The sequence below is a fragment of the Aspergillus ibericus genome (assembly GCF_003184845.1).
Source record: "Aspergillus ibericus CBS 121593 unplaced genomic scaffold BO80scaffold_13, whole genome shotgun sequence".
Taxonomy (NCBI): Eukaryota; Fungi; Ascomycota; class Eurotiomycetes; order Eurotiales; family Aspergillaceae; genus Aspergillus; species Aspergillus ibericus.
This window is the reverse complement of record NW_020292111.1, coordinates 364,632-390,182: the sequence shown is the minus strand read 5'-3', so window position 1 is coordinate 390,182 and position 25,551 is coordinate 364,632. Positions and strand designations below refer to the sequence as shown.

At 53.0% G+C, this 25,551-nt stretch overlaps 12 protein-coding genes across 12 annotated transcripts; 6 read left to right on the top strand and 6 right to left on the bottom strand.

Annotated features, from left to right (window-relative positions):
* Positions 1–578: 578 nt before the first annotated feature.
* On the top strand, positions 579–2,619 carry BO80DRAFT_463628 (putative MFS transporter; the record flags this gene model as incomplete). Its single annotated transcript, XM_025722609.1, has 6 exons — positions 579–809; positions 899–981; positions 1,035–1,279; positions 1,330–1,496; positions 1,571–2,247; positions 2,309–2,619. 6 exons carry the CDS (start codon positions 579–581, stop codon positions 2,445–2,447), a joined length of 1,542 nt encoding a protein of 513 aa, XP_025576738.1. The 3' UTR covers positions 2,448–2,619.
* Positions 2,620–3,416: 797 nt separating this feature from the next.
* Positions 3,417–3,759, bottom strand: BO80DRAFT_423840 (uncharacterized protein). Its single transcript, XM_025719143.1, has one exon. It carries the CDS (start codon positions 3,666–3,668, stop codon positions 3,438–3,440), a length of 231 nt encoding a protein of 76 aa, XP_025576737.1. The 5' UTR covers positions 3,669–3,759; the 3' UTR covers positions 3,417–3,437.
* A 167-nt stretch (positions 3,760–3,926) lies between these two features.
* BO80DRAFT_423839 (fumarylacetoacetate hydrolase family protein) lies at positions 3,927–5,292 on the bottom strand. Its single transcript, XM_025719142.1, has 5 exons — positions 5,103–5,292; positions 4,816–5,054; positions 4,435–4,750; positions 4,285–4,381; positions 3,927–4,220 (listed from the first exon to the last, which is right to left on the bottom strand). Exons 1-5 carry the CDS (start codon positions 5,128–5,130, stop codon positions 4,013–4,015), a joined length of 888 nt encoding a protein of 295 aa, XP_025576736.1. The 5' UTR covers positions 5,131–5,292; the 3' UTR covers positions 3,927–4,012.
* A 101-nt stretch (positions 5,293–5,393) lies between these two features.
* On the top strand, positions 5,394–6,233 carry BO80DRAFT_423838 (uncharacterized protein). Its single transcript, XM_025719141.1, has 3 exons — positions 5,394–5,721; positions 5,790–5,839; positions 5,929–6,233. Exons 1-3 carry the CDS (start codon positions 5,589–5,591, stop codon positions 6,100–6,102), a joined length of 357 nt encoding a protein of 118 aa, XP_025576735.1. The 5' UTR covers positions 5,394–5,588; the 3' UTR covers positions 6,103–6,233.
* A 573-nt stretch (positions 6,234–6,806) lies between these two features.
* On the top strand, positions 6,807–8,355 carry BO80DRAFT_423837 (putative alpha/beta hydrolase). Its single transcript, XM_025719140.1, has 6 exons — positions 6,807–7,130; positions 7,213–7,252; positions 7,323–7,447; positions 7,495–7,690; positions 7,740–8,043; positions 8,115–8,355. Exons 1-6 carry the CDS (start codon positions 6,946–6,948, stop codon positions 8,144–8,146), a joined length of 882 nt encoding a protein of 293 aa, XP_025576734.1. The 5' UTR covers positions 6,807–6,945; the 3' UTR covers positions 8,147–8,355.
* BO80DRAFT_34098 (uncharacterized protein) lies at positions 8,131–11,717 on the bottom strand. The gene has a single exon (XM_025715207.1). The coding sequence runs from the start codon at positions 11,574–11,576 to the stop codon at positions 8,427–8,429; it is 3,150 nt and encodes a 1,049-aa protein (XP_025576733.1). The 5' UTR covers positions 11,577–11,717; the 3' UTR covers positions 8,131–8,426.
* A 333-nt stretch (positions 11,718–12,050) lies between these two features.
* rvb2 (RuvB family ATP-dependent DNA helicase reptin) lies at positions 12,051–13,989 on the top strand. The gene is made up of 3 exons (XM_025716754.1): positions 12,051–12,181; positions 12,238–12,684; positions 12,746–13,989. Exons 1-3 carry the CDS (start codon positions 12,173–12,175, stop codon positions 13,697–13,699), a joined length of 1,410 nt encoding a protein of 469 aa, XP_025576732.1. The 5' UTR covers positions 12,051–12,172; the 3' UTR covers positions 13,700–13,989.
* Positions 13,990–14,044: 55 nt separating this feature from the next.
* Positions 14,045–15,400, bottom strand: BO80DRAFT_463622 (uncharacterized protein; the record flags this gene model as incomplete). The annotated part of the gene is made up of 1 exon (XM_025722608.1): positions 14,045–15,400. The coding sequence occupies one exon, from the start codon at positions 15,398–15,400 to the stop codon at positions 14,045–14,047; it is 1,356 nt and encodes a 451-aa protein (XP_025576731.1).
* A 93-nt stretch (positions 15,401–15,493) lies between these two features.
* BO80DRAFT_34043 (polyubiquitin-binding protein UFD1) lies at positions 15,494–17,264 on the top strand. Its single transcript, XM_025715202.1, has 3 exons — positions 15,494–15,758; positions 15,818–16,132; positions 16,191–17,264. The coding sequence occupies exons 1-3, from the start codon at positions 15,756–15,758 to the stop codon at positions 16,974–16,976; spliced, it is 1,104 nt and encodes a 367-aa protein (XP_025576730.1). The 5' UTR covers positions 15,494–15,755; the 3' UTR covers positions 16,977–17,264.
* A 425-nt stretch (positions 17,265–17,689) lies between these two features.
* On the top strand, positions 17,690–18,469 carry BO80DRAFT_317548 (TMEM53 family protein; the record flags this gene model as incomplete). The annotated part of the gene is made up of 1 exon (XM_025715086.1): positions 17,690–18,469. A coding segment is annotated over one exon (780 nt), but the record flags the coding sequence as incomplete, so codon positions are not given.
* Positions 18,470–18,810: 341 nt separating this feature from the next.
* Positions 18,811–23,033, bottom strand: BO80DRAFT_378822 (DNA-directed RNA polymerase III core subunit RET1). Its single transcript, XM_025716753.1, has 3 exons — positions 22,875–23,033; positions 22,006–22,808; positions 18,811–21,950 (listed from the first exon to the last, which is right to left on the bottom strand). The coding sequence occupies exons 1-3, from the start codon at positions 22,935–22,937 to the stop codon at positions 19,136–19,138; spliced, it is 3,681 nt and encodes a 1,226-aa protein (XP_025576728.1). The 5' UTR covers positions 22,938–23,033; the 3' UTR covers positions 18,811–19,135.
* A 203-nt stretch (positions 23,034–23,236) lies between these two features.
* Positions 23,237–25,146, bottom strand: BO80DRAFT_378818 (putative MFS sugar transporter). Its single transcript, XM_025716752.1, has 4 exons — positions 24,883–25,146; positions 24,520–24,822; positions 23,962–24,460; positions 23,237–23,910 (listed from the first exon to the last, which is right to left on the bottom strand). The coding sequence occupies exons 1-4, from the start codon at positions 24,954–24,956 to the stop codon at positions 23,299–23,301; spliced, it is 1,488 nt and encodes a 495-aa protein (XP_025576727.1). The 5' UTR covers positions 24,957–25,146; the 3' UTR covers positions 23,237–23,298.
* Positions 25,147–25,551: the final 405 nt, after the last annotated feature.

Here is a 25,551-nt window from a genome sequence, read left to right as displayed (position 1 = left end):
CGCTGCTACTGCTAGAACCATTCTGGATTTTGGGTTCCCCGGGCCCTCCGGAGCCGGGCCCCTCGGTTATGTTGTTGCTGGCGGCGATGGGAGCGCGCTGGCTTGGCCCGGCCAATGAGCGAATCCAGCGCTATCCCAGATGACAGAACTCGGTGACAATCGTGGTTTCTGTGACTGGATTGTGCTGTAGGAATCCCTCCGCATCTTCCCCACGAGTCGCCCCAACAAGACGCGGGTCTCGCGGGACTCGTCACTCATTCGAACATCCCCCAGAAGGGTACCCTCAGCGCCCCGATGATAGGTCAATCCCTCTGGTGAGCGTGGAACCCTTCCTCATCCCTCCGGCTAGGACGTTGTGAACCAGTTGCAGAGGAAGACACGGCGGTTCCCTCTCAGGTATCAGATTGGGTTCCCCATCCCTCCTCCTCTCTGCCACCCTACACTCCCTTTTTCAGACTTTTGGAAGGGCCTGCCATTCATAAACATATCAAGTGTGTTGCGTGACACAGGGACATCACCCCTACCCTTTTCCCACAACCCCTCAATCTAGGGCTTCGTTTCACGATATGTCTGGGTCCATGGAGATGCACCCGTCTCGGCCGGAGATGAACGCCCAGACGCCCTCAAAAGAGGATGTCGACTTTGTAGAGAGCACCGAATCAGGCATCCCATCGACGTATGCCGATATAGTGTCCTCTCGCCTTTCTAAGGCACACCGTGACTATCTGATGGAACGTCATGGAACGCTGGAGCTCGATCCCATTCCTAGCATGGATCCTGCGGACCCTTACAACTGGCCGTCGTGGAAGGTGAGTGGTCTTGGAGGGCCGCCCTGGCTAGCAGCAACGCTGTCATGGTTGATGGAACTGTGCTGACGGCTTCTTCCAACGTGTCTTAGAAAGTTGCAAACCTTCTCTTAGTAGCATTCCATGCCTGCATGGGTACTTTCGCGGCGGCAGGTATTATCCCCGCGTACGAAACGTGAGTTCCCGTCGAGCCTTCAGCTTGCTCTCACTTACTGACTCTTTCACCAGGATAGCGACCGATTTTGGCGTTACGGTTAACGATGCGAGTTATTTGACCTCCATTCAGATTGCAGTCCTGGGTATAGCGCCGGTATTTTGGAAGCCGTTGTCGAACCGCTGGGGACGTCGCCCTATATTCCTTCTTTCCTTAATTTGCAGCCTCGTCTGTAACGTAGGATGTGCGGAAAGCACTAGCTATGCGTCCACTGCTGTTTGTCGGGCTTTGCAGGCTTTCTTCATATCTCCTGCCTCGGGTAAGACACAATTTTCTAGTTGTCAGAATAAGGACTAATATCTGCGGAAGCGATTGGAAGTGCGGTGGTAATGGAGACGACGTTCAAGAAAGACCGAGCGCGGTACATGGGGATATGGACACTGCTGCTTTCGCTGGGTATTCCTAGCGGACCCTTTATTTTCGGCTTCGTTACATATCGGTTGGGCTACCAATGGATTTACTGGATCCTGGCAATCGTGAGTGTCTCCAGGCTCGCGAACAACTCACCAGTGCAATGTATAGTCGGAGGCTGACCGATTTTCTCTATCAGATTAACGGTGTCCAGTTCATCCTGTATCTCTTTCTGGGGCCGGAGACCCGGTATATCGGGGGCGATCATGACTCTGATCAACCCGCTTGGGTGCGAGAGTATGCTCAGCTTCGACGCATTGACCCCACTCCTCTATCGTTTAGGGATTTCTTCAGGCCACTAGGCATGGTCACGCACCCTTGCGTTGCTATCCCCACTGCCGCTTACGCCATGGTGTTCTGCTTGGGCAACGTAATGACCACAGTTGAAGTGCCAAATTTGCTGCAATCCAAATTTGGCCTGAACGCCGAACAGCTGGGACTCCAGTTTATTGGCCCCATCATCGGATCCGTTCTGGGCGAACAGCTCGGAGGCTTGTTGTCGGATCGCTGGATGAATATGCGTGCAAAGAAAATCCAGCGGAAGCCCCAGCCCGAGTTCCGACTCTGGCTCAGCTATATCGGCTTCACCCTCTGCATTGTGGGCTTGATCGTATTTTTGGTTTGCACCCAGAACTCAAAAGAAGGCCACTGGAACGTAACCCCTATCGTGGGCATCGCCATCTGTGCTGCAGGCAACCAAATCGTAACCACGGTCCTCATCACGTATGCCGTGGACTGTTACCACAAGGAAGCAGGCAGCTTTGGTGTGTACATCACATTTGTCCGGCAAATATGGGGTTTCCTGGGTCCATTCTGGTGAGTCGAGACTGCGTCAATGCACTCCTTCGTTCTGCAATTGCTGATGAGGATTATCCAGGTTTCCATCCATGTTTGATAGTGTTGGCATAGCGCCTAGTGCTGGAGTCTGCGCGGGACTCATTGCCGGTGCCAGTGTTATCCCGATTCTCATCCTGCACTGGCAGGGGCGGGCCTGGCGTCCGCCAATCGAGGAATAAGCTGACCACCCGAATCTCCTTCCATTCTTGTTCTGTTTTCTTGAATCACATTTGTTGCGACGGGTTGTGTGCTGCATCGGAGAAGGCGAATCATCGAGCATAGAATCCTAGACATTAGATATAGATCGGGCATGACCCGACAGCCATAGCGATAGCGACCATGTATATAGACGCATAACGAATTGAAAGCGACGCGATGCAAATAAATTCATGTCACTCAATTGCAGCAATCAAGACAACAAAGTATAGCAAAGGCAAGAGAAGGGGAAAAAAGAAACGAAGCCAAGCCAAACCAAACAGAAGAGAGGGAGAAAGACTTTATCCCTGCCAGGCCCTAGGAGTTATATACTCACTCCACCGCGATTCAGTAGGGAAGAAAATTTAATTATTCCATGCGAATGGAGACACCGTCCGGTGCCAACGATTACCCCCGACAAGCCGGACAGGGCCCATACCATCCGATATCATCAAACCATCGGGAAAGCGAAGTGTCAGACCACGCTTACATTGTCTAGTGCTGGGACGGCGGCTGCCCGATCGGCCGCCCGAAATGAACTGGCTCGGGAAGGATTACGGCTGAAGTACCGGGTTCCTTCTTTCTCCGGGTTGGATATTATTCATACTACAGATCCTGAGAACCATTAATGCAATTTGGAAGTCCTATACAAACAGTAATCGTTCCAAAATATAACTATGTAGGCAATGATAAGGATGACAGCGCGTTACACCACACATAGCCACTACTAGCATGGCACACCTCGCCCAAGTAAGCCTTTCATCGAAGGTTCCTCCCGGAAGTTTAGTAACTAACTAAGCACGCACGCACGAGAGTTTCCCGGTTCGCGGCACTGCGTTGCGTCACGTCACTCGCTCGGCATTACCGGAGTAGATCTATTCCGTCCAGGATAAGTTTTTTACCCGTATGCAGGTATCGACTGATTTGGGTTTCTGGGATCGGCAATTTGGGATGGAACGGTCGGTTGTGTCGAGTCAGGGGCGGTGGGATTTTTCGGTTTCGTTTATCCAGGTTGGCTGGGAGGGGGAATGGGATAGGATGGGATGGGGATAAATGTTACATGGCTGGGATGGGATACGGGTGTTTGGTTTGTTGTTAGTAAGCTTTTTGGTCCGTCTTTCTTGAATTGGTGTTGGTGTTGGACTTGAAGTGATGTCGATTTGATTTTCGACTGGCGCTGCTTGCGGTTGCAGTTGGCGTTGCATATGTACGCAGCTACGCGCTAGGCACTACTGTTAAGGCACTAAGGCAGGTTGGTTTGTGGGGACCTGAGTCAGCGTGGGGTGTGGGTGTGGGTGCTGCCTCCCCTCTTTCAGTCTGATCTTCGGAGGCCGGAGCATTGCGACAATGTGATGTCTCCTTGCATCATTGGTTTGGACTTGTCAGCTGGCTTATGGGTGGCTTGCAGGTTACGTATGTGAGTACGGAGTAAGTGTTGGATCAATGAACCTGTTCATTGGTATCCCGTGTAGTATATACAGCTCTATGCTATTCTTGCCTCATGCAGTGTATGTCTCATCACAGTCCGTAAATCCCGCCAATATCATGTTCATGCCTGGTTCTCCACCTTCGTGATCAAGGTACCGACGTGTGGCTGCAGCTCGATGGCGAACTCGTCGCCGTGCTTGAGGAACTCCTTGGGGTTCTTCGCAGCGCCAACACCCGGGGGAGTACCGGTCAAGATGATGGTGCCGGCAGGCAGGGTGGTTCCCTGAGACAGGAAGCTGACAAGCTTGGGCACGCTGAAGATCAGGTCACTGTGTCGCATTGCTGGTCAGTTCTGGTTCGTGATGTCAGATGAGGGATGGGCATGGTTCATACGTCAGGGGGCAGTCCTGAAGGACCTTTCCGTTCTTTGATCCGCGAATGTGGAACTTGCTGGCATCGGGGACCTGGGCAGCAGAGACAAGGACGGGGCCTGAAGTCATTCGTCAGCACATGATATGAGGGTTGAGGACAGAGGGTGCATACCGTTAGGGCAGGAGGTATCAAATCCCTTGGAAAAGCACCATTGGCTCTGGTTCATCTGGTAGGTCCGGCTAGAGACATCGTTGGCGGCCGTGTATCCGAGTACGTAGTCCAGAGCATCAGCCTCGCTAACATCCTTCGCATCGCGGCCGATCACGATGACCATCTCCGACTCATAGTCGCCCGTGTTATCGACCTGCGTAAGCTTGGGCAGAACGGTAGGGGCGGGCCAGGGGTCTGAGAGAGCAGTCGAGGGCTTCATGAAGAGAGTGGGAACATCGGGAATATCGAGCTTCATCTCCGCAGCGTGCGATACATACTGTGCGCCTTCGGTTAGGTCTCTAGTGAAAAGAATACGTTGATACTGTGGGCAGGCGAGCTCACGTTCAATCCAATGCATCTGATCGATCCAACTTCGGTTTGCGCCAGAGGCGAAAGAATGCGCTCAATGGTCTCGGTCGCGTCGGTCTTCTGGCCAGGGCTGAGGACGGAGTTTCCAGAGAAGGGGCGCACAGCGACATCCTTGCCCTGGTAAACAGCCAATCCAACGTCTACCGAGGCATCGACGGGCTCACCGATCAGGACCTTGGAAGGGTTCGACTTGGGGATGAAGCGCACAAGGCCTGGTTTGCGTTAGCAACAGCGGCAGCGGCAAGGTCGTGGACACGTACGCGAAAAGGTGGAAGCGACTTTAGACATGATGTGTTTGGTAGAGGGGGACGTAAACCGATGAATAACCGGATTTCAAAGCTGTGCACGGGGTCAATTGAGAGGAGCTCCTTTTGAAGTCCGTCCACGGGCTATTTCTACCCCGATATCGTCGCGGGGTGCATTTCTGGTGGCCGGCCAGCTCTCCGGCGCGGGGTGGGGGAAAGTGGGAGGGGCACCGCCATTGTCACTTGCCGGTGGGAACCGATCCGTTCCTGTCTTCCCCTCCATACCTTCAGAGTTCAACCTGCCATCTCCGAGCCTCGGACGAAGGCCGGCGGCGAGAACGCTAAACAGCCCACTTCCCCACGTAAACGTGGGGATGTCGCCCGCGGCAGCTCGTGCCGGTTGAACTGCGAGATCGCATGTTCTCCGTTTAAAAGCAACAGCTCCGCAGTCACAACGCTCGTTTCGAATTGTCCAGCATCTTCGCTGCAAAATCTGTTACAATGTCTGCCCCCAAGGGACCTTTCACCCTCGTCACGGTCAACACCGCCCCCGAGAGAGCCAAGCGCCTCATCGGACGGATGGTCGAAGCCCTCAAGGACCGTTACACCATCGTCCACGTTGATAACTGCGAGAGTATGTGGTCTACTCCAAAATATGGCTGTGAATCTGTGTATCGGGTGGTACTAACGGAACGCGCACAGAGATCGAGGAAGTCGAGCCCAAGGTGCAGCAGCACCTGCCCGATGTCCTGGTACGTCCTCCTTTCAGAATCACGGCTACCTTCCATTGCGGGGTAATGTGACTACTGTCTCAACGACTTGTGTCTAACCTCCTCTGCAGTTCAGTGCCTCCATGTGGACCGCGGAGCAAGCCAACGAGATCCACTCCATCGCTCGGTCGATCAAGCCCGACATCAAGCTGCACGCTATCCCCGAGGGTCTCCAGGTCGAGCGCGGCCCTGACGCCATTGTCGAATACCTGGTGGAGAAGGTTCCCCCTCTTTTGGACGCCTAAACGTGAAACATTCGTGTACCAACCTTAGAACCACGCGGGGGTTTCATTGTGGATTTGACGACGATATCTATGTCTTGTATATACATTTACTTCGATGAAGCTCCGGAGAATAGACGATTTACGATATTGGACTATGTGAATTCAGTATATATACAATGATCTGTGTGGTTGGGTGTAAGAACGTGGGGGAGAGGGCAACGGTGATGTGAAGGACCATAAACGATTTGAAAAGTTCTGGACACCACATGTGCTCAATGCTTATGCTCTTGCTATGGATTCTGTCCTGTTGCTTAGTTAATCACAGGTTGCTAAGTCAGTATACCTGTGGTGATCCTGTCGATGACTCTTGTAGGAGTGGCCTGTATTTGCTTAACCTATTTAGTGGGTATCTTCTCTACATCTCTCCCAGTGACCTTTCATTGCTTGTTCACAAATTACTGGGCTATATTTGGGGGATTCCTGTCAATGGTTTTCCTAGAGATGGTCTGTATATATTTAGCCCATGTACTGTACTCTTCTCCACATCACCTTGCCCTTTTGTTGTCTATTCAAGAGCTGTCAGGCCACATCTTTCGTAACGCTTCCGACAACAACCCCTCAGAGCAAAACATCCGACACAAGCACTAAACAAATCCCCTCCTCTATATCCCTGTCAGCCAAGCCCCCGGATAAAGCAGGAGAATCCCATTAAGCCGACGGGACAACGGCAAAACCACTGCTTAGTCATTACCCCAATCGCTGATCCTCGATGCTTAAATAAACCAAACTCAAGATAAGGCCCGCGACCCAACCTTTAAGTTGTACTACTTGTACCAGATAACCTCATTCCAGGCCCTAGAGACCATGCTTCCAATCCGTGCAACCCTCCGCAGCACCTCCGGCGTGCGCCTCTTCTCCACAACACGAGGCCTCCGCGCCGACCTGTCCTACCAGGTCTTTGGCCCGGAGAAAGCGGAAGTCACTCAGAGTCCCATCATCTTTCTGCATGGGCTGTTCGGCTCTAAGCAGAACAATCGGGGTATTAGCAAGTGCGTGTCCTGTCAATTCTTCTATTCAGTCCTCTAGAGAAACCCCCGCGTGGATTGAATCCAGAAATTAACCGCTCCCTAGAGCGTTGGCACGTGATCTCAACCGTGAGATCTTCACGCTGGTGTGTGATTGATCCAAGGAGTATTCGAATTCAGTCTCAAGCACATCAATTGACATCCATTTCCGCCCAGGATCTTCGAAACCATGGCCAGTCCTTCCACTCCGAAGAACACAACTACACCGCCATGGCCGAAGACGTCGTCAAGTTCCTCCAGCAATTGAAGCTGGACAAGTGTGTCTTGATCGGCCATTCAATGTACGTCATTCCATCCAACTCTCATGCATCGGATTAACCCCACACAGGGGCGCCAAAGCCGCCATGACCGTCGCCCTCGACTCACCCAAGCTCGTCTCAGCTCTTGTCCCCGTCGACAACGCCCCCGTCAATGCTCCCTTGAAGAGTGATTTCGGCCTCTACGTTCGTGGCATGCAGCATATCGAAGCTGCGAACGTGACGAAGCAGTCCGAGGCTGATGAGATCCTGAAGGGCTATGAGGAGGTAAGTAGTCTGTGTTCTCCCTGGGCTAGTCATAACATGTCCCATGTAGTCTCTGCCCATCCGCCAATTTCTCCTCACCAATTTGGTCCGTTCGCAAGAGGACCAGACGATGAAATTCCGCGTTCCGCTCGCGGTTCTGGGTAATTCTATGTCTGCGATGTCTGATTTCCCGTACCGGGAACCGGGCGCTGTCTCGTATGAGGGACCTACGCTGTTTGTTCGGGGCACGAAGAGTAAGTACGTGAGCGATGAAACGGTGCCGGCGATTAAGAAGTTCTTCCCGAATGCTCAAATAGCGGATGTCGAGGCTGGGCATTGGTTGATCTCGGAGAACCCCGAGGCTTTTAGACAAGGTGGGTTGTATTTGCTCTGGTTCGTGAGGGTTGATATGAGATGATGGTTTACTGACGAGTTGCTCTTCTAGCGGTGGTCAAGTTCCTTCAGGATGCTCCGTAGTGCTTTACTATAATGAACGCGCATACAGACATAGATACAGGACACCGAGCATGTACATTATTGCATATGTGCAAAACTTTTGGATAGTATCAAACAGAAAAAGGCCCGGGATCGTGTCACCTGAAACCACAAGGCAGAAGAAGAAAAGTAAATAAGCATTTGCAACACATGGATATCCAGCAGAAATCCAACTTTTGACTAGCGATGGATTCATAACATTCGTAACCTCGTAATGCCAAGGGCTCCAAAAAGCCGGTTTCCCGGGGTAAGCCTTACCCCCTTAGTCAACAATTATTGGGCCTGTCGGCTGCATCCTGTGTTCTCCGGCCTGGCCCCTCCGATTCTTCTTTTTTCTCTTGTTGCGGTTTTTTCTGTTGTCGGTTGATGGCGTTGCGTCCGTTCCCACCGGGGAGGCCAGAGCATTGGATTTCGGGGATCCATGTCGGGATAAACTCGAACGTTCTTCGTCAGATAAGGTATTAGGACGCGTTCGCTTTCTCTTTTTCTGCGATTGAGCAGGCCCTGGGGTTGTTTCGGCTATGCTCATTATTTGCTTGACTTCCTCTTCCTGCGCATTCTCCTCATCCTCACACTTTAATATGCTGGTGTTGTCGGGTTGGGGAAGCGGTGCTTCAGTTTGTCGTGGAGGTTCACGGCGCTCAACAGTCCGCCACAGGTCATCGAGGCTTTGCTCCAACGACTTATGGTTTTTTGACGTGGAGTCTTCGAGCAGCCTATTCTTTTCAAGCAAGCCCTGATACTTGTCCAGAGCGGCGTCTTCTAGCTGACAAACACGATCAAGCATTGACTTGAGTTCATCTGGGCAAGACCGTAACTTTTTCAAATCGCTGTCGTTACTTGCTTGGGCCCCAGACAACATCTTTACCAGATTATCTTGCGCCTCAACAAGAGCTTTAAGTTGGTTGTGATCCTTCCGAGCATCGGCAAATCTCTCGACCAAGGTTTTCTGTTCATCAAGTACGGCTTTGACTTGACTCTGCAGGTTGCTTTTTTGGGATTCGGCGAATCTCTCTGCTAAGATTCCCTGCTTCTCAGCTAAAGCTTTGACTTGATCCTGCAGATTCTCTTTCTGGTACTCGGAAAATCTTGCCGTGAGGATCTCTAGCTTTCCAGCTAGGGATTTGAGCTGTCCATGTAGATCTTCATTCCTCTGAGAATTGATGAATCTTTTCACCAGTGCCTGCTGCTCATCGGCCAAAGCTTTGACCTCTGTTCGCAATTCATCTTTTTGGAAAGAGGAGAATGATTTTGCCAGCGTTTGCTGCTCGTCTGCCAGGGCCTTGACTCGACCTGGCAAGTTACCTTTCTGGGAATCGGAAAATCTTTTCGCCAAGTCTTTCTGCTCGTCAGAGAGAACTTGAAATTGATTTCGCCAGTTGTCGTTCTGCAAACGAGTGATTTTTTCCACTAGATCTTCTTGCTTATCAGCTAAGGCGCTGACTCGACCCTGCAGATCATCGTCCTTTCGAGCACCAGATATTCGCTTCGCCAGGGCCACTTGTTCGTCAGCTAGGGCTTTGACCTGCCTGTGCAAATCAGCCCGGTCAAGGTTCAGGTTCTGGACTAGTGATTTCTCTTCTTCAATTCTTGACGTCATGTATCCGTCAACTTTGCTCGTATGCTCATTCAATTTGGCCTCCAAAGAGTGCAGGTCACCGTGTAGTTGTCGCAAATCATCTGCGGTGAGCCACCGATTCTGACTCTGTGCTGTGAGCCGCTCCCACACAGGGGCGAGGGACTGTGTCAAATTCGTGTGATCTCTTCTTAAGCGGGCCACTTCCTCCACGCGCAAAGCCGTTTCTTTCTGTAGATCTTCCCGCAGGCTCAGGCAATCATAATGCAGGCGATTCACTGCCGCTTTCATGGCGGGTACCTCTCGTTCAAACCAGCCCTTCATGATGGAGATCTGCTCCGTCAACTGCGTTGTCGAGGGGTACATCTCTTGCATGGCCACAACCATGTTCTTGACAATGGCATCCGTTGAGAGACTGTTGTACCTTGCTTCGAAGGATTGCAGCCCGACCTTCACAGTGTCAACTACATGTTGTGTGTTGCGGAGACCGGTCGAAAGTCCAGCGATCTGCTCCTGAACCATAGCGGAATTCGTTTGGTTTTGGCTCAAGCCCTTCATCTCCTCTTTGAGTCGCGCATGATTGGCCTGGATCTTCTCCAATTCCCGGGCACCCGTTTCCCATACTCTTTTCAAATCCTCCATCTGAGAGCATTGAAGGTCATCCTTCATCTCCTGAATTTTTTGCATTTCATAATGCCGATCCTTCATCTCTTGAACTTGGGTCCCCAACGTTGGGTCAGGCTTATACTGCCCAGAGAAATCGCTTTCCAGCTTGTGTAGTCGTGATTCCAGTTCTTTGAAGATGACTGACGGGACAGTAGTCGTGCCCTCCGCAGGTGGAGAGGGTTGCATCCTCTTCTGTTCGACCGAACTTAAACGCGCGTTAAGCGCCGCTAGAGATCGGGTGTTTTCACTACTCTGAGTGTCATGCTGCTTCCGATAATCATCTATGCTCGTAGTGAGCTTATCAAACTGCCCAGCCGATTCCCGCTGGGACTGCTGCAGAGACTCGATTTTCACGCCCAAGTCTGAAGCCTGTGTCCTTAACTCGTCAATATGCATCTTGAGCACGGCCGACTCGTTTTGTGTCTCCTTAGCGACAGACGCAGTCTCCAACTCCGAAGTTATCTTAGTAATACGCTCAGAGGTCTCTTTGGTGAGTCTGGTATGCGTGCTGAGTGTGCTCGCATGGCTTGTTGCGGTTTTGTCGAGCGCGCTCATTTTATCTTGGATAGCCTTCATCTTGCTTTCCAGGTTGATATTGTAATCGCGAAGCTTCGCAATTTCGCTCTGAGTATTGCCCATGCCGTTTCTCGCATATTGTAGATCGCGTTGCAATTGATTGAGCCTGTCTTCATTTCTGGGAGTATCCAGAGAGATGATGGAACTGAATTTGGCTCGTAGAGCATTCTCCAGCTGCTTGTAGTGGGCGGCATGTTTTTTGAGGGCATCGTCCACCCGGGTGAGATCAACATCTTCCTCCTTCTGCGATTGCTGGAAAAAGGCAGCGGTAGAAGGGAAGCTGGCATGGGATTTGGCTTTCTTTAGAAGGTTCTCTGTCGTCTCCCTCCGCTTCTGAAGCCTCTCCTTCTCGGACTGACTGTTGGCGGCGATTACGGCTGCCTGTACCAAATCGGAGACCCCGCGTATAAATTGATCGGTCGTGGCATTCTGGATGTCAACTGGCGAGACGTTCCCAGACGGTTGAGAGCCCGATCTGAAGCGAATCGGCGAGCCTGTCGAGATGGTGTTGAGGGAGAACTGTCGGTTCAGGGGCGGTCTGGACGAGCGACTGGCGAGACGGGGGTCGCGCGTAGTACCGGCGTCTGGATCCATCTCACGATGTCACAATTTCAGTGGGTTAGGCGGTGAAATCCAGTTATTTGACAACATCCCATGTGCCTTGCGTAACGTAAATTAAGTAGTTCAAGAAGAACTGTCAAGAGGGGCAAGGAAAGGTCGAGGTGAGACAAAATACACGATGGAGGAAAGGTAAAAGTGATTGAGACAGGCCCGAAAGGGAAATTGCCTCCATTGACCTGTCGCCCGTGGGGGAATGCAAAGCAATATGCAGCCACGGACGATGCGATGGCAGCATCGACCGGGTAACAGGGAATATGGGGATTGCAGTGAGGGTAGCGATGTATATCACTCTCATCTATGCTCCAGATAGTGAATATGAATCGAGTAAACGAGCGACAAACGGCGCAGCAGCCAAAAAACGCGCCAAGCGCCAGGGGCAGAAAAGAGGAGAAGCGTCCATTCTGCCGGGCGGCCACTCGGGCGGCTTCGCGGCCAGCAGCTCTTTCGCCTTGATCTGCAATCAATCCGCTCTCTCCCAGGCAGGCCATCATTCCATTTTGGCTGCTCCTGCTGATCTACTTGCTGCTTGCCCGAACTGACCAAGCTTTCATAATTTGCAAGTCGTCGCGATGGCTGTTGTAAGTTGGACCTGATGGAATGCGTCGTGGTTTCACCGCTGACCCCCCCCCGACAGCCAATTTCTACCGTCGCGGAGACCAAGGAGCTCCGGGGCCTGAACCTCATCGCTGCCCATTCGCACATTCGGGGACTCGGGGTCGATGCCGACACTCTCCAGCCCAGAGCTTCCTCGCAGGGGCTGGTGGGCCAAGAGAAGGCGCGAAAGGCTGCCGCGGTGATTTTACAGATGGTCAAGGAGGGCAAAATCGCCGGCCGCGCCTTGTTGATTGCCGGTCCCCCCAGCACAGGTAAAACGGCAATCGCCATGGGTATGGCGCAGTCTCTCGGGTCGGATGTTCCTTTCACAATGCTTGCTTCCTCGGAGATCTTCTCCATGGAGATGTCGAAGACGGAAGCGCTCACACAAGCCTTCCGGAAATCGATCGGCGTTCGGATCAAGGAAGAGAGTGAGATCATCGAGGGTGAAGTGGTCGAGATCCAGATCGATCGGAGTGTTACTGGTGTAAGTGATCATGTGGATGCGCTGCTCATGGTGAACGCTTCTGACTTTACTCTGCTGCTAGGGAAACAAACAAGGCAAGCTCACCATCAAGACGACCGATATGGAGACGATCTACGACATGGGAACCAAAATGATCGATTCGATGACCAAGGAGCGAGTGATGGCTGGAGACATTATTTCCATTGACAAGTCCTCGGGAAAGATCACCAAGTTGGGACGCTCTTACGCTCGGTCCCGCGACTATGATGCGATGGGAGCCGATACCAAATTTGTGCAATGCCCGGAGGGTGAACTCCAGGTTCGCAAGGAAATCGTACACACTGTGAGTCTTCACGAGATTGACGTTATCAACTCGCGGTCACAAGGATTCCTGGCCCTCTTCTCCGGCGATACCGGCGAAATCAGAAGTGAAGTGAGGGATCAGATTAACACCAAGGTTGCGGAATGGAAGGAAGAAGGAAAGGCCGAAATTATTCCGGGCGTCCTTTTCATTGATGAAGTGCACATGCTTGACATTGAGTGTTTCTCTTATATCAATCGCGCTCTGGAGGCGGAGCTTGCACCCATCGTCATCATGGCTAGCAATCGCGGCCACGCCCGGATTCGGGGCACAACATACAGCTCGCCGCACGGCCTGCCTCTGGATTTCCTCGACCGGGTGGTGATTGTCAGCACACAGCCCTACTCTGCCGATGAGATCCGGCAGATTCTGGCGATTCGCGCTCAGGAGGAAGAAATCGACCTTTCTCCAGACGCTCTGGCATTGCTCACGAAGATTGGCCAGGAGTCTAACCTTCGCTATGCCAGCAACATCATCACCACCTCTCATCTGCTCAGCCAGAAGCGTAAGGCGAAGGAGGTCAGCATTGACGACGTCCAGCGCAGCTACAAATTGTTCTACGACCCCGCACGCAGCGTTAACTTCGTCAACGACTACGAACAGCGCTTTATCGGCGATCAAGGCACCGTCAGCTTCTCTGCGCCTACGAACGGAGACATGATGGAGCTGTCATAGTCTAATCCACCCATGGGCTCCTGAAGGATCCTGGTGCGGTAAAAGGCATCTGCCATCAGACGGTATCGTCCTGGCAGCAGAGGCGGAATGGAGTACGAGGCCTGCGGGAACGACCGTCCGTTTCTCTTCACATTATTCGGTTTTTGTTTACCAAATGGATTGCTTGATGTATGATAATACTGGCGCTTGTTCAAAACTCACCTGTTGTGGGTGCTGCGATATTTGGGTCTCACTTTGAAGAAAGAGCCTAGGCTCGAATGATAATGATGCGATTGATGTTTCCCAACGTGGTATTTGTAGATGCTAGTATACACGTATAGCCGCCTGCTGTACTCCGGATGATCGTCATGTGAATGTTGCTTCGCTCCCCCACTGGCCGGGGTCTGTCGTTCTTCGAAACTCGACCCCTTCGCCGAAGTAGCCCGCATTCTTCCATGACTCCATTGTCGCGCTGTCATATGGCCCATGTATGATACCTCCGTCACGAGCGTCAGACCAACGGAATTCCCACATCGCAGGAGCTGCTTCATTCGGTCCTGAATCCTCTGAAGGGGGATCAACCCAGTTCTCGCCGGTCTCGCGACGATATTGCCTGGTGAGCATCTCCCGCTCGGTATCGTAGATCTCCGCCTGCCCTCTCGTCATGAGGATATCGGCCGCACCTGTGATGGCATCGATGGCTTGCTTTCGAGCTACTGCCTTGGGATCCTCTTCGGTCATTTCGGTATCCTCGGCCGCCGATTCAGCTTGCTTCTTCCGATTCTTGTTGCGATTCGCCTGCCATTTCGGTTTCCTCGGGGCTCCCTTGCCAATCCGTGCTAGTGCTTCTAAGACCGTCTCACCTCGTTCTAGGTGAGTGATAATGATCTTCAAGGCGTCCCCGGTCAGTACACTGTCATTTTGCCTGTCCTTCTCCTTCCTTTCTTCCTCCCGCTTTTCGGCGGCCTCCTTGGCGCGACGAATATCTTTCTTGGACACGCCCTCCAGCCAGCTGTCATAGACTGCATCCGGATCTGCTGCTTTCCTTACGTAGTTCCCCTGGTCATCGAACCTGCCCTCCTCCTGTTCCGTGCGCATATTGAAAGCGTCTAGCACCGGCGCGTGCTTTTTCTTTGCCCCAGCGCCCAGCTCTTCGTCCAACCCCTCGTCAAGTCTTGCACGCTCCTCATCCCCCACATCACTTTCACTCTCTTCATCATCATTATCGGCGTCGCCGCCTTGCCTGAGATCAGCGCGCACAGTGCCGCCACCTTTAGACGAAGCGACTTGTCCCTCAATCTCGTCATCTCGTAGGAATCGCACCATTTTCTTGTTTTCCCGCAGGGCTTCATCAGCATCGATATCTTCGGCACCAAAATCCTCCTGTAGCTCGGCAAACATATCGTCATCGTCAGCGTCGTGCTTCTCTTTGCTCGCTTTTGACTTGGCCTCGATGCGCGCCGAAAACCCTTCATTTTCACTGTCCGAGTCGTAACCATCAAGGTTGACGGCTTTGCGGCGGACTTGTTGCCCACGCCGCCCGATCTCGTCTGCGTCTAGAACTGCGTCGTCTTCCAGCGCATCGGGGGCGAGCGCGGAAGGATTCCGTAGGTCAAAGCGAGGCTTCTTGGAGGAAGCACCATCGGGGTCGTCATCTTCGAGGTGGTGGGTGCGGGTGAAGTCTTCACCAGCCCGCTTGGGGCGCGGTTGAGAAGCGGACATGAGTCTGCGCGGTAAACCCAGGCTATTGAGGAGTATCCAAGCTGTTTCCAGTCACCTGCATCGGACGTCGCCAGATCTTGGGCTTTGCAGGAGAGGAGGAGGATCCGAGCTGTCTGGGGTCGGCTCGGAAAATCACGCGGAGGCTCTTGCGTCACTGTCGTTACCTGCCGCCGCAATCTGATCGCTCCGACCGTTCCTGACCTCCAGCTCAGCTCTCTCCCAAGCTCGCCTGCTTTCTCGCCATACAAGCGGATTGCATATCACTCACTCAGATCTAGACCCAGACGGTATCGATCGACTACCAAGCTTGTCGGTTCTATCTACGAAGTCCAGAGGCCACCACTCCAAGTCGATCATGGTGCGTTCCCCGCTTAGGCTCCGCCGTGTACATCGCTTGAGATATGCTGACCATCGCAGTTCCGGTCTGGCTACTGGGACGACGATCCCATGAACGGAGTCATGGGTGGCTCTATGTTTCGTCATGGAGCTACTCGTCGCTTCGATGAATACTACCGCTGCTATCCCGTCGCCATGATGCCCGGCCCCGAGCGAGAAAACGTTAACCACGGCGGCAAAGTCATCATGCCACCCAGCGCTCTGGACAAGCTAACCCGACTCCATATTACGTATCCGATGCTGTTCGAGCTTCACAACGGGGCGCGAGAGAGGTTGACACACGCCGGTGTGTTGGAATTCATCGCGGAAGAGGGGAAGATCTATCTGCCTTTCTGGGTAAGGTCTTGCCACTCAAGATGTCATATAGTGTACTGACAGGTTGTTCTCCCCACAGCTCATGCAGACTCTCCTTCTGGAACCCGGCGATCTCGTGCAGGTCAAGTCGACTGACCTGCCCCCCGGTCAATTCATCAAGATCCAAGCACAATCCACCTCGTTCCTCGACATAAGCGACCCAAAGGCCGTCTTGGAGAATGCTTTCCGGAACTTCTCCTGTCTCACCAAGGGCGATGTCTTCACATTTGCCTACAATGACCAGGTTTACGAGATGGCAGTGCTGGAAACCAAACCATCCAACAACACAAATGCCATCTCCGTCCTCGAAACCGATTTGGAAGTCGACTTCGCACCCCCGGTGGGCTACGAAGAACCCCAACGCCCCAGTGGCACCAGCACGCCTCGCAGCGGGATCAGTGGAAAACTGCCAGCTGGCGGGCTCCTTCATCCCCACGGTACCATGGCGCAGGCGATTAATTATGCTGCCATTGCTCCGGAGTCAACTGACGCTGCCACTGGCGCCCGGGCCGTGTCATCGAACTTCCTCACGGGCGGTCAGCGTCTGAACGCTAAGAAAGGAAGCAAAACACCTACTCCGAAGGCATCTACTCCGACCCCGGGAACTACGAACCCTCAGCATCCCCCTCCCGTGCGAAAGGCGAACGGACCCCAGCCTCTGCGACTGCCGGCCAACCAACTGTTCTTTGGATATGCAATCAAGCCGGTGAAAAAGCGCGATGAGAGTGGACAAGTCGTGGAGGGCGACAAGCCTCGCTTCCAAGGGGCGGGTCAGACGCTTCGAGGCAAGAAGAAAGACACCAGTGGCTCCGCGACCCCTACCTAAGCCGATGATGGCGAAGGCTGAAAGGACGCTGACTAGCGAATGAGAGCGCAAGCCACGCGAGGGACTCGCAGCTCAAGGGCCTATCTGACAGCGGCCCATACGGTTTAATATGTCTTCAGATGGGTTATAGAAGCAACATGACACCGCAGGATGGGGAATTTAGAGCATAGCGGGGACAGGCGTTAACGAGGCTGATTCAATCATCTGGCTTGATCCATATCCAATGCCAACCCGACATGATAGGTCCTCCCGTCTGAGCCATGTCCTAGCCGATCCTGGTGGCCGGGAAACGGTCGTAGCACTAGCGGCACTAGAGGCTCCACGGCGATGTGGACGGGCTTGGAGATACACCCCAGGAACCGTTCCGTCCCAGTAGATAATGAATGTTAGCGCTCCATGCAATGACTTGAGCTTACCTTGAGGCTTATGCCAGCCACGAACACATAAATACCTGGTCTTCCACCTCCAATCCCACTCTATCCATCTGCATCTGTTCATCCGCAAAACAACACAACTTCTACTTCTCCTACTTCTACTTCTACTACTGCACTGGTCTAGTCCACACCACCATCACCATGTCATCCCCAACCACCACCACCACCACCAACCAAGAGACCACCACCGTTTCCAAACTCACCAAACTCTCCCCAACAATCTACACCTACGCCCCCCTCACCACCACCACACCACCCACAACCACCACCACACCAACCCCCCACACCATCCTCCTCGCCTTCTGGATGAACGCGCCCCCGCGCGCCCTGACCAAATACATCCAACGCTACCAAACCCTCTATCCCAGCGCCCGCATCCTCACCCTGCACAGCACGACCCGCGACTTCCTCTTCCCCCCGTCCCCCACCACCCAACAACGTCTCCTCCAACCTGCCGTCGACTACCTCCTCATCCAACCCCAATCCCAGCCCCAACCCCAAGCCGAGAACAAAGAAAACACCACCACCATCCACATCCACCTCTTCTCCAACGGCGGCATCTTCACCACCACCACCCTCCTCTCCGCCTACAAACACACCACCGGCCACCCCCTCCCCATCTCCTCCATGATCATCGACAGTGCCCCCGGCAAGCCTACCCTCGCGGGAGCCTTCCGGGCATTTTCCTTCATCCTGCCGGCGAATTTCCTCCTTCGGGTGCTCGGGCAGGTCGTGCTGGGGGTGTTGTTGGGGGTTATGTTTGGGGGGTTTTGGGTGTTGGGGGTGGAGGATGCGGTGAGGTTGGGGAGGAGGAGGGTTAATGAGGGGGGTTTAGTGGGTGGTATTAGTGGTAAGGATGGGAGGTTGGGGAGGAGATGTTATGTGTATTCGAAGGAAGATGGGTTGGTGGATTGGAGGGATGTGGAGGAGCATGCGCGGGAGGCGGAGGGGTTGAAGGGGGAGTTGGGGCTGGAGGTCGTGCGGAGGGAGAGGTTTGTGGGCTCGAAGCATGTCGCGCATATGAGGGGCGATGAGGAGAGGTATTGGCGTGTGGTGAGGGAGGTGGTGGAGGGGAGGGGTGTGACTGAGTGAGGTGGGATGGTGATGGTGATGGGAGTGGTATGGCGGGGTGGTAGAGGATTCGTGGGATCTGTGGGGGAAGGGTAGGAGGTGTCGGTGCTTTCTTAGTTAGGAATATGTTGTGTACTTTTACTCGGGAAAAAGATAGATCTAGTACTTCAGTTAAAGCATAAGCCAATCAGTCATCAAACAAGTATTGGAGTTGCTTACGTTGATATCAGATGGGAGGCCCACATTCCCAGAAGATATAGAAGAACTGGTTACTTAGTATCATCCCGAATTTTGATCCTGTTCGCTACTGGATAGGAACAACCGCTGCTACATTCCGTTCAGATGAGCTACCGACCTATGTGACTAGTGCCAATCCTCAGCCAGTCAGGCTCAATGCATCACCTGGCGTAGGAGCAGGATTGAAAAATCGGGCTTCTCGGGCAACGACAAGTAGACCAATCTGATACAGGTTGATAGAGTTGATAAAGAAGATAGTATAGCAAAAGTCGACCGGATCGCCGAGCGCTATGCATGCAAACCGATATGTACATCAAACAAGACCCTGGGAACGCCCAACTTTTCTCTCATCCGACCTGTAAGGATTTGTTGCCATTTCACATATTCATTGCTCTTCGCCCATACACCGACAGATGATCACCGGCCCTTCAGTTCAGGAAACTCGTCATCAAGCTTCAGGCGCGCCGTCACGTTCATACTCATCAACTCCTGGATGAGAAGCTTCGCCGCATACGGGATCGCCATCTTGACGACACTCCGGGACGACTTGCAGCGCTGACACCAGTTCAGGTAGCCCATGAAACCGCACTGCTCGCAGACGTCGATCTCGTGTCGATCCGAGGAGATCATCAGTCGCTCCAGGAGCAGCTGACTGGTACCGTAGGCAATCAGACAATCACGTTCCATCTCTCCCAGACGGAGACCACCGTCACGCGAACGACCTTCGGTCGGCTGACGGGTGAGGATGGCGCGGGGACCGCGCGCACGCGAGTGCATCTTATCCTGGACCATGTGCTTCAGTTTCTGGTAGTAGATGGGGCCGGTGAAGACGTAGAAGGGCAGGGCTTCACCCGTGATGCCGGACGTGAGGTAGTCTTTGCCACCGTAGCTGAAGCCGTTGTCGATGAGGATCTGGGACATTTCCTGGACGGGACTGCCGCCGAAACAGGTTCCATAGCCGTGCTGGCCGGCCAACACACCGGCCTTACCGGCGACAAGCTCCAGCATCTTTCCGACGGTCATTCGAGACGGGAAACCGTGGGGGTTCATGATGATGTCGGGGTTGATTCCCATGTCGGTAAAAGGCATGTCCATCTGGTCGGCGATAATTCCGACGACACCCTTCTGTCCGTGACGCGACGAGAATTTGTCGCCCACTTCGGGACGGCGCGTTTGACGAGTGAGAACCTTGACAAGCTGGTTCTCATTCTCGGTCACGGAGACCATGACCTTGTCGATGTAGGCAGGGTCGGGGAGCTTATAGGTCATGGGCGTCGGCATGTACGACACCGGCCGACCAGCGTCGGAGCTCGGGAAACCAGAGGCCATCGACTGGTCAGGGGTAGACTTGTTGATGTAGACTTCGCCGGCATTGACCTGCTCACCAACTGCAGCGAGACCATCGCTCTCCAGGAGAGCATGCTTCCGGATCGGCGCATCGTTCTCGTACTGCGGTCCGCTCAACCGGTCCTTGGTGCCGTTGGAGTAACTCTTGAGGTTGGTGACGTACTTGCGGAATACCTGGCACCGTCCGAAGCCACGGTCGACCGATCCTTTGTTCAACACCAGGGCATCCTCAATATCGTACCCGGAGTAGCTCATGACGGCAACAATGGCGTTCTGTCCGGCAGGAAGCTGATCATACTTGACCAGCTCGATCGTGCGGGACTTGACCATGGGCTTCTGAGGGTACACCATGAGATACAGAATCGAATCGATACGTAGGAACTGGTTGGAGGCAATCGCGCCAATAGCTTGTTTACCCATGGCACACTGGTAAGTGTTACGGGGCGACTGGTTGTGGTGAGGGTAAGGAATCAGACCGGCGACGGCACCGAGAACCGTGAACGGCTCGATCTCCAGGTGAGTTGTCGTATCGGTGATATCTTTCTCGTAGATCGCAATCAACGAGTCGTTTTCTTCGTTGACGTCCAGGTACTCGACCAACCCTTGGGCAAGGAAGTCATCGAACTCCATCGTGCCATCCCGCAACTTCTCGAGGTGCTGAGTATTGACACGAGACTTGCCGTTCTCGACCACGATAAGAGGTCTACAAATACGGCCATCGTCGGTTGCAATGTGGACAGCGCGTTGGTGATGATTGATGTAAATGCTGACAAACTCGGAAATCCGACCCATCCGACGCAATCGGCGGAACGCGTCAAGGAAATATTTCGGCCGACGAGTGAGCGCGGTTGGGGTACCGTTGATCGAGATGGTGTAACATCCGGGTCCATAGAGCTCCTTTCCGCCGACGGTCTGGATGTCTTCGGCGCCCAGCATGAAGATCAAGTTTCTGATGGGGCCCTCTTCGTCGTTGGTGGTGATGTGGGTCATCAGTGCCAAGTTCTTGACGAGACCACAGGCCTCACCTTCCGGAGTATCTGCTGGACAAAGCATACCAAACTGTGATGGCTGCAATGCACGAGGACCACTGACTTTTCTCGTCTTCTCAAACTGACTGCTAATACGCGTCATCATACCCAGCGCCGCAATATAACTCAGGCGACTAAGCACGTGTGTCACACCAGCACGTTCCATGCGGAAACGCTTCAGACTCCAATTTCCTGTCGAGATAGCACGGTTCATACCCTGTGTGATGTGGTTGCTGTGCATGGTGATGACACTGTATGCATCGAAAGCCTCCGCACGGTTGCGCTTGTTCAGGACCTTGTCAATGTTCATCTTGATATCGAAGCAGAATTTCTTGAACAGATCCTCAAAAAGCAAAGCCAGCAGTTGGCCGGCCAATTCCAGACGCTTGTTTCCGAGGTAATCGCGGTCATCAACCAGGGTGGCATCATTCTTGGCCATGAGGACACGACGCGCCATGTGCGCAACGTAGACAGCCTTGGGCCGGAAGTTCATGTTCTTCACTTCGATGTGAGAAATGATGACTGAAGCGATGGCCTCGACAGCTTCCTGGACATGGGTACGGCGGTAGGTCGGCGACTGCTTGCGGTTGATTTTAATTCGTGAACCGATCCAATCCAGGGCCTGTTGCTGCGTGTAGATGCCCAAATTGATCGCTTCTTCGAAGTTGATCGCGAAATCCTCCTGGTAGACCTTGTCGACACCCGCGACGAGTAGCAGCATCTCCTTGTCTGTGTGAATGCCCATCGCCTTGAGGAGGATGACAATGGGAATATCCTCGCTAAGCACGTTGTGTTTCACGTAGAGCTTATCCTTCTTCAGGACGATATAACTCTTCGACTTTCGCTCGTTGGAGGAACTGTACGCAAATATCAGAATAATAGTCCTCCAACCGGAATCGCATGACTTCTCACCTGGTAACGGACGCCTGCACGATCTCCTTCTTAGGGTCTGTTTCCACGATAATTCTGTTCTTGCTCAACTGTTCCTGAACAAGAATGACCTTTTCCGTTCCGTTCACAATGAAGTAACCACCGGGATCCAAAGGACACTCGTTCAACACGGTCATCTCCGCCGGCGTCTTGTTGGCCAACACACATTTGGAACTCCGAAGCATAACCGGCATTCGGCCAATGGCAACACCCTTCCTCATGACCCTTTGACGACCACGAACATACTCGAAATCAACCTGGATGGGGGCCGCGTACGTCGTATCACGCAAACGACACTCTTGCGGGGATACGGTCGAATACGTAAAGTCCGCCCGGGCATCCTGCGGCTCATCCGCACGGCGCGGGAAACCAAGGTAGATGTTGGTAAACTTAATGTAAAAGGTGTGGTCAACATCGCTGCGAATGGTGGAGCTGGATTCAACGATCTTCTTTAACTGGACTTCGACGAGATAGTTGTACGAGTCAATGTGCTGTTTCACCAATCCTTTGACCTTGAGGAACGCCGGCAGGAGGTTCCATTTGTCCTTCGCAGTGTTGATTGGATCAGTGAGAGACTTGTTGTAGTAGAAGGGCTGCAGCAGCGCATCGAATGGATCGCGGTGACGGTATGCCGAGTGCGAATGCTCCTCTGTCGGCTCCTGCTGTTGTTCCTCGGCACTTGGTGGCGGCGGCGGCTGTTCGGGTTTGGAAGGCTGCGTGGTTTGAGAGGGGCGTCGGCGTTTCGAAGAAGAATCCGTGGCTCCTGCCTTCGAAGATGCTGCGGCCTAAGTTATCGAGAGCCGTTAGCATAGCGGTCCGCCGAGGACGATGCGGAACATAATGATACTTGCCTCTGAAGGTTGCGCAGATCGCAAGTTGGCCGCAGAGATCGGCGCTCTCCTACGAGGCGGCATCGCGATTCAGACGAGGATGGTCTCCACCAAGAGGAATTAGATACTGCCGTGTGCCGATGTCAACGTGTAGGGCAATTTCACGGCATCCTGGGGTGACGGCACAATTTCTTCTTTATCAGCGAGGGGAAATATCCGGGCTAAATTCCAATTCGGCAGAATAGCGCTTAGGTAATAAAGAGCTATCCTAGAACAGTTAGATTGCTCTCTAGCTTACAAATGCTTCTTCTAACCGGATATGGTTGGAAGATGGGTCTTATCTTATCAGCCATGGCTGCAAAGTAACTATTCCTGTCCGGAGTCTGACATGTTCATGGAACATCATATTCTGAAGGAATCTTTCTACTTCCTCTTCACTTCCGCCTCACGAAGCTGACCTTGTAATGGGACACAAAGCCTTCAATAAGGTCTTTGACCCTAATGACTTGGACTTGAATGCCTCCTCGATCTCGTCCAGTGACCGTCCCTTAGTTTCGGGCATGAAGAATGCGCAGATACAAGCTGTGATCAGAGCACACCCACCAAAGAGGAAGTATGCCCCGAAGCTGCTTTTCGACAGCAGAATTGGTGTTGTCAGTGCCACCAGGAAATTGGTGGCCCAATTGCTGCCATGTGCCAAACTGGTTGCCGATGCGCGAGTCCTCTGCGGTTGGATCTCTGCTGCATAGATCTTGATGCCGACTGCCCAACTGAGAGAGTAAATGACTGCAAAGATATAGATGCAGACAATAACCACCCACCGGCCTGCGCCAGTCGAGCTATGTACGGCATTTCCTGCATAAAGTCCTCCAATCAAGAACATTGTGACGCTGAGCCCGATGCCGCCATAGATGATGCTGTGTCGCCGGCCCCACTTGTCCGCCCAGATGAGCGCGGGGATGGTTACGGTGAAAATAACGATTGCAGAGATGCCAGAGGCGAAGAAACTTGCGTCTGAAGAGGCTAGTCCTGCTTGCTCGAAGAGCAAAGGGGCATACTATGATAATCTCAGTAAGATATGATCAACAGTCATGGCAGGAAAACCTACATAGAGCACACCATCAATTCCACTGAGCTGCTGCATCCCCATGAGGAATACAGCCAAGGCAGTGCGTGTCCGTACATCTTTGGAAAATAGGTCGAACAGCTTGTGCTTCATTGATCTGTCCTGACTTTGTGAAACGGATGGAGCACGTTCCCTGCTTGGGATGGTCGCAATAATCTGGGCGCTGTCCTGTTCGATTTCAACCTTCTCACGTTCCGCCTGGCTAACACCGAGGTAATCCCAAACTGCAGTAGCTTCCGATTTGCGGCCGTGAAGTGTCAACCATCTTGGCGAGGGAGTCAACCACAGGAAGGAAGCCGCAGAGAAGGTGAATGCGAGACAAGCCAAAATTATGAACGGCGTGCGCCATGAGAAAGAGGAATCCAGGCGAGAAGTACCGTAGCAGGTAAAGAATCCGATCGTCAATCCCATGGTGATCAGCAACTGGGGACCGGTCGTCAAGGCGCCCCTAACCCGTGGAGGAGATATCTCGCAGATGTAGCTGCTTTTGTGTCAGAAATCGAGACACGAAGCACCCCTATTGGCAGATTTGCCACATACACTACAAGCGTGCCCAGATATAAGCCTTCGCCTATACCCTCAATGCAACGTCCGATGACGAACATTGCAATGTGGACAGCTGCCGCCTCCAGAGCTGCTCCAATCCCAAAGATGAGGACACCGATGCTGATACCCTTGGGTCTGCCTAGTTTGTCCGCCAAGTACCCCGCAAAGAACGAAGAAACTGCGGCCGGGATCAAGATAGAGGATACGATCAACCCGTGGATGGCGGAAGATTCGCTACCGAACCGTGAAACGAAGCTATCCATGACTGTTACGGGACCAATGATACCAGTGTCCATCCTATAAACTGCCGTCAATGTTGTACAAGACAAGGTGACTGGGTGACAGCCAGGCTCTTACCCAAATAGCAGCCCCCCGCACGAGCATAATATACTGGCGAGAACGTATCGTGGGGGTTTGTGTAATCGCACCATTGTGTCCGATTGTTGCTATTTACAACGTAGAGTGTTATATGGGAGGATATACCGGCCAAAATGCACAGTTACCTGATGATTTAGGATTATTTAGGAAGTTGACAAAGGGGCAGAGGTGATGGGGAGGCAGGCCGAGGGGAGAAAGAAAAGACTAGTCAAATACGGATTGCAATTGACCGCTTGAGCCTTGACCTGGCTGGCTTCACTGATAGACAAATGAACCTCTTCCAGTCCAGACCCACGGTGCCCCACCATGGACTCCAATCTCACCCACGGGATTAAGCGACTCCGGGGTCCAACTCGGCATCTGTGCTGTCAACGCTCTCTCCCCATTCTCTCGAGGCCTAAAATCGAGCAGTTGAGCTGGTTGAGCCAATTTATCTATTCAAGTGAGTCAGAGGCATACTACAGCAGGAAGACTCGAGGAATTAGCCACTGGGGTTGAGACACCATAGCCCATCAAGGTCCTCTTACCCCACATTAGCGAGTAGTCGGGACTGTGTTCCATCTACCTGTGTAAGTTGCTATCATCATTTATGAGCGAATGATGCTGTAAGCACATGGATAAAATGATAGATAAGGCAACTACTGTGAT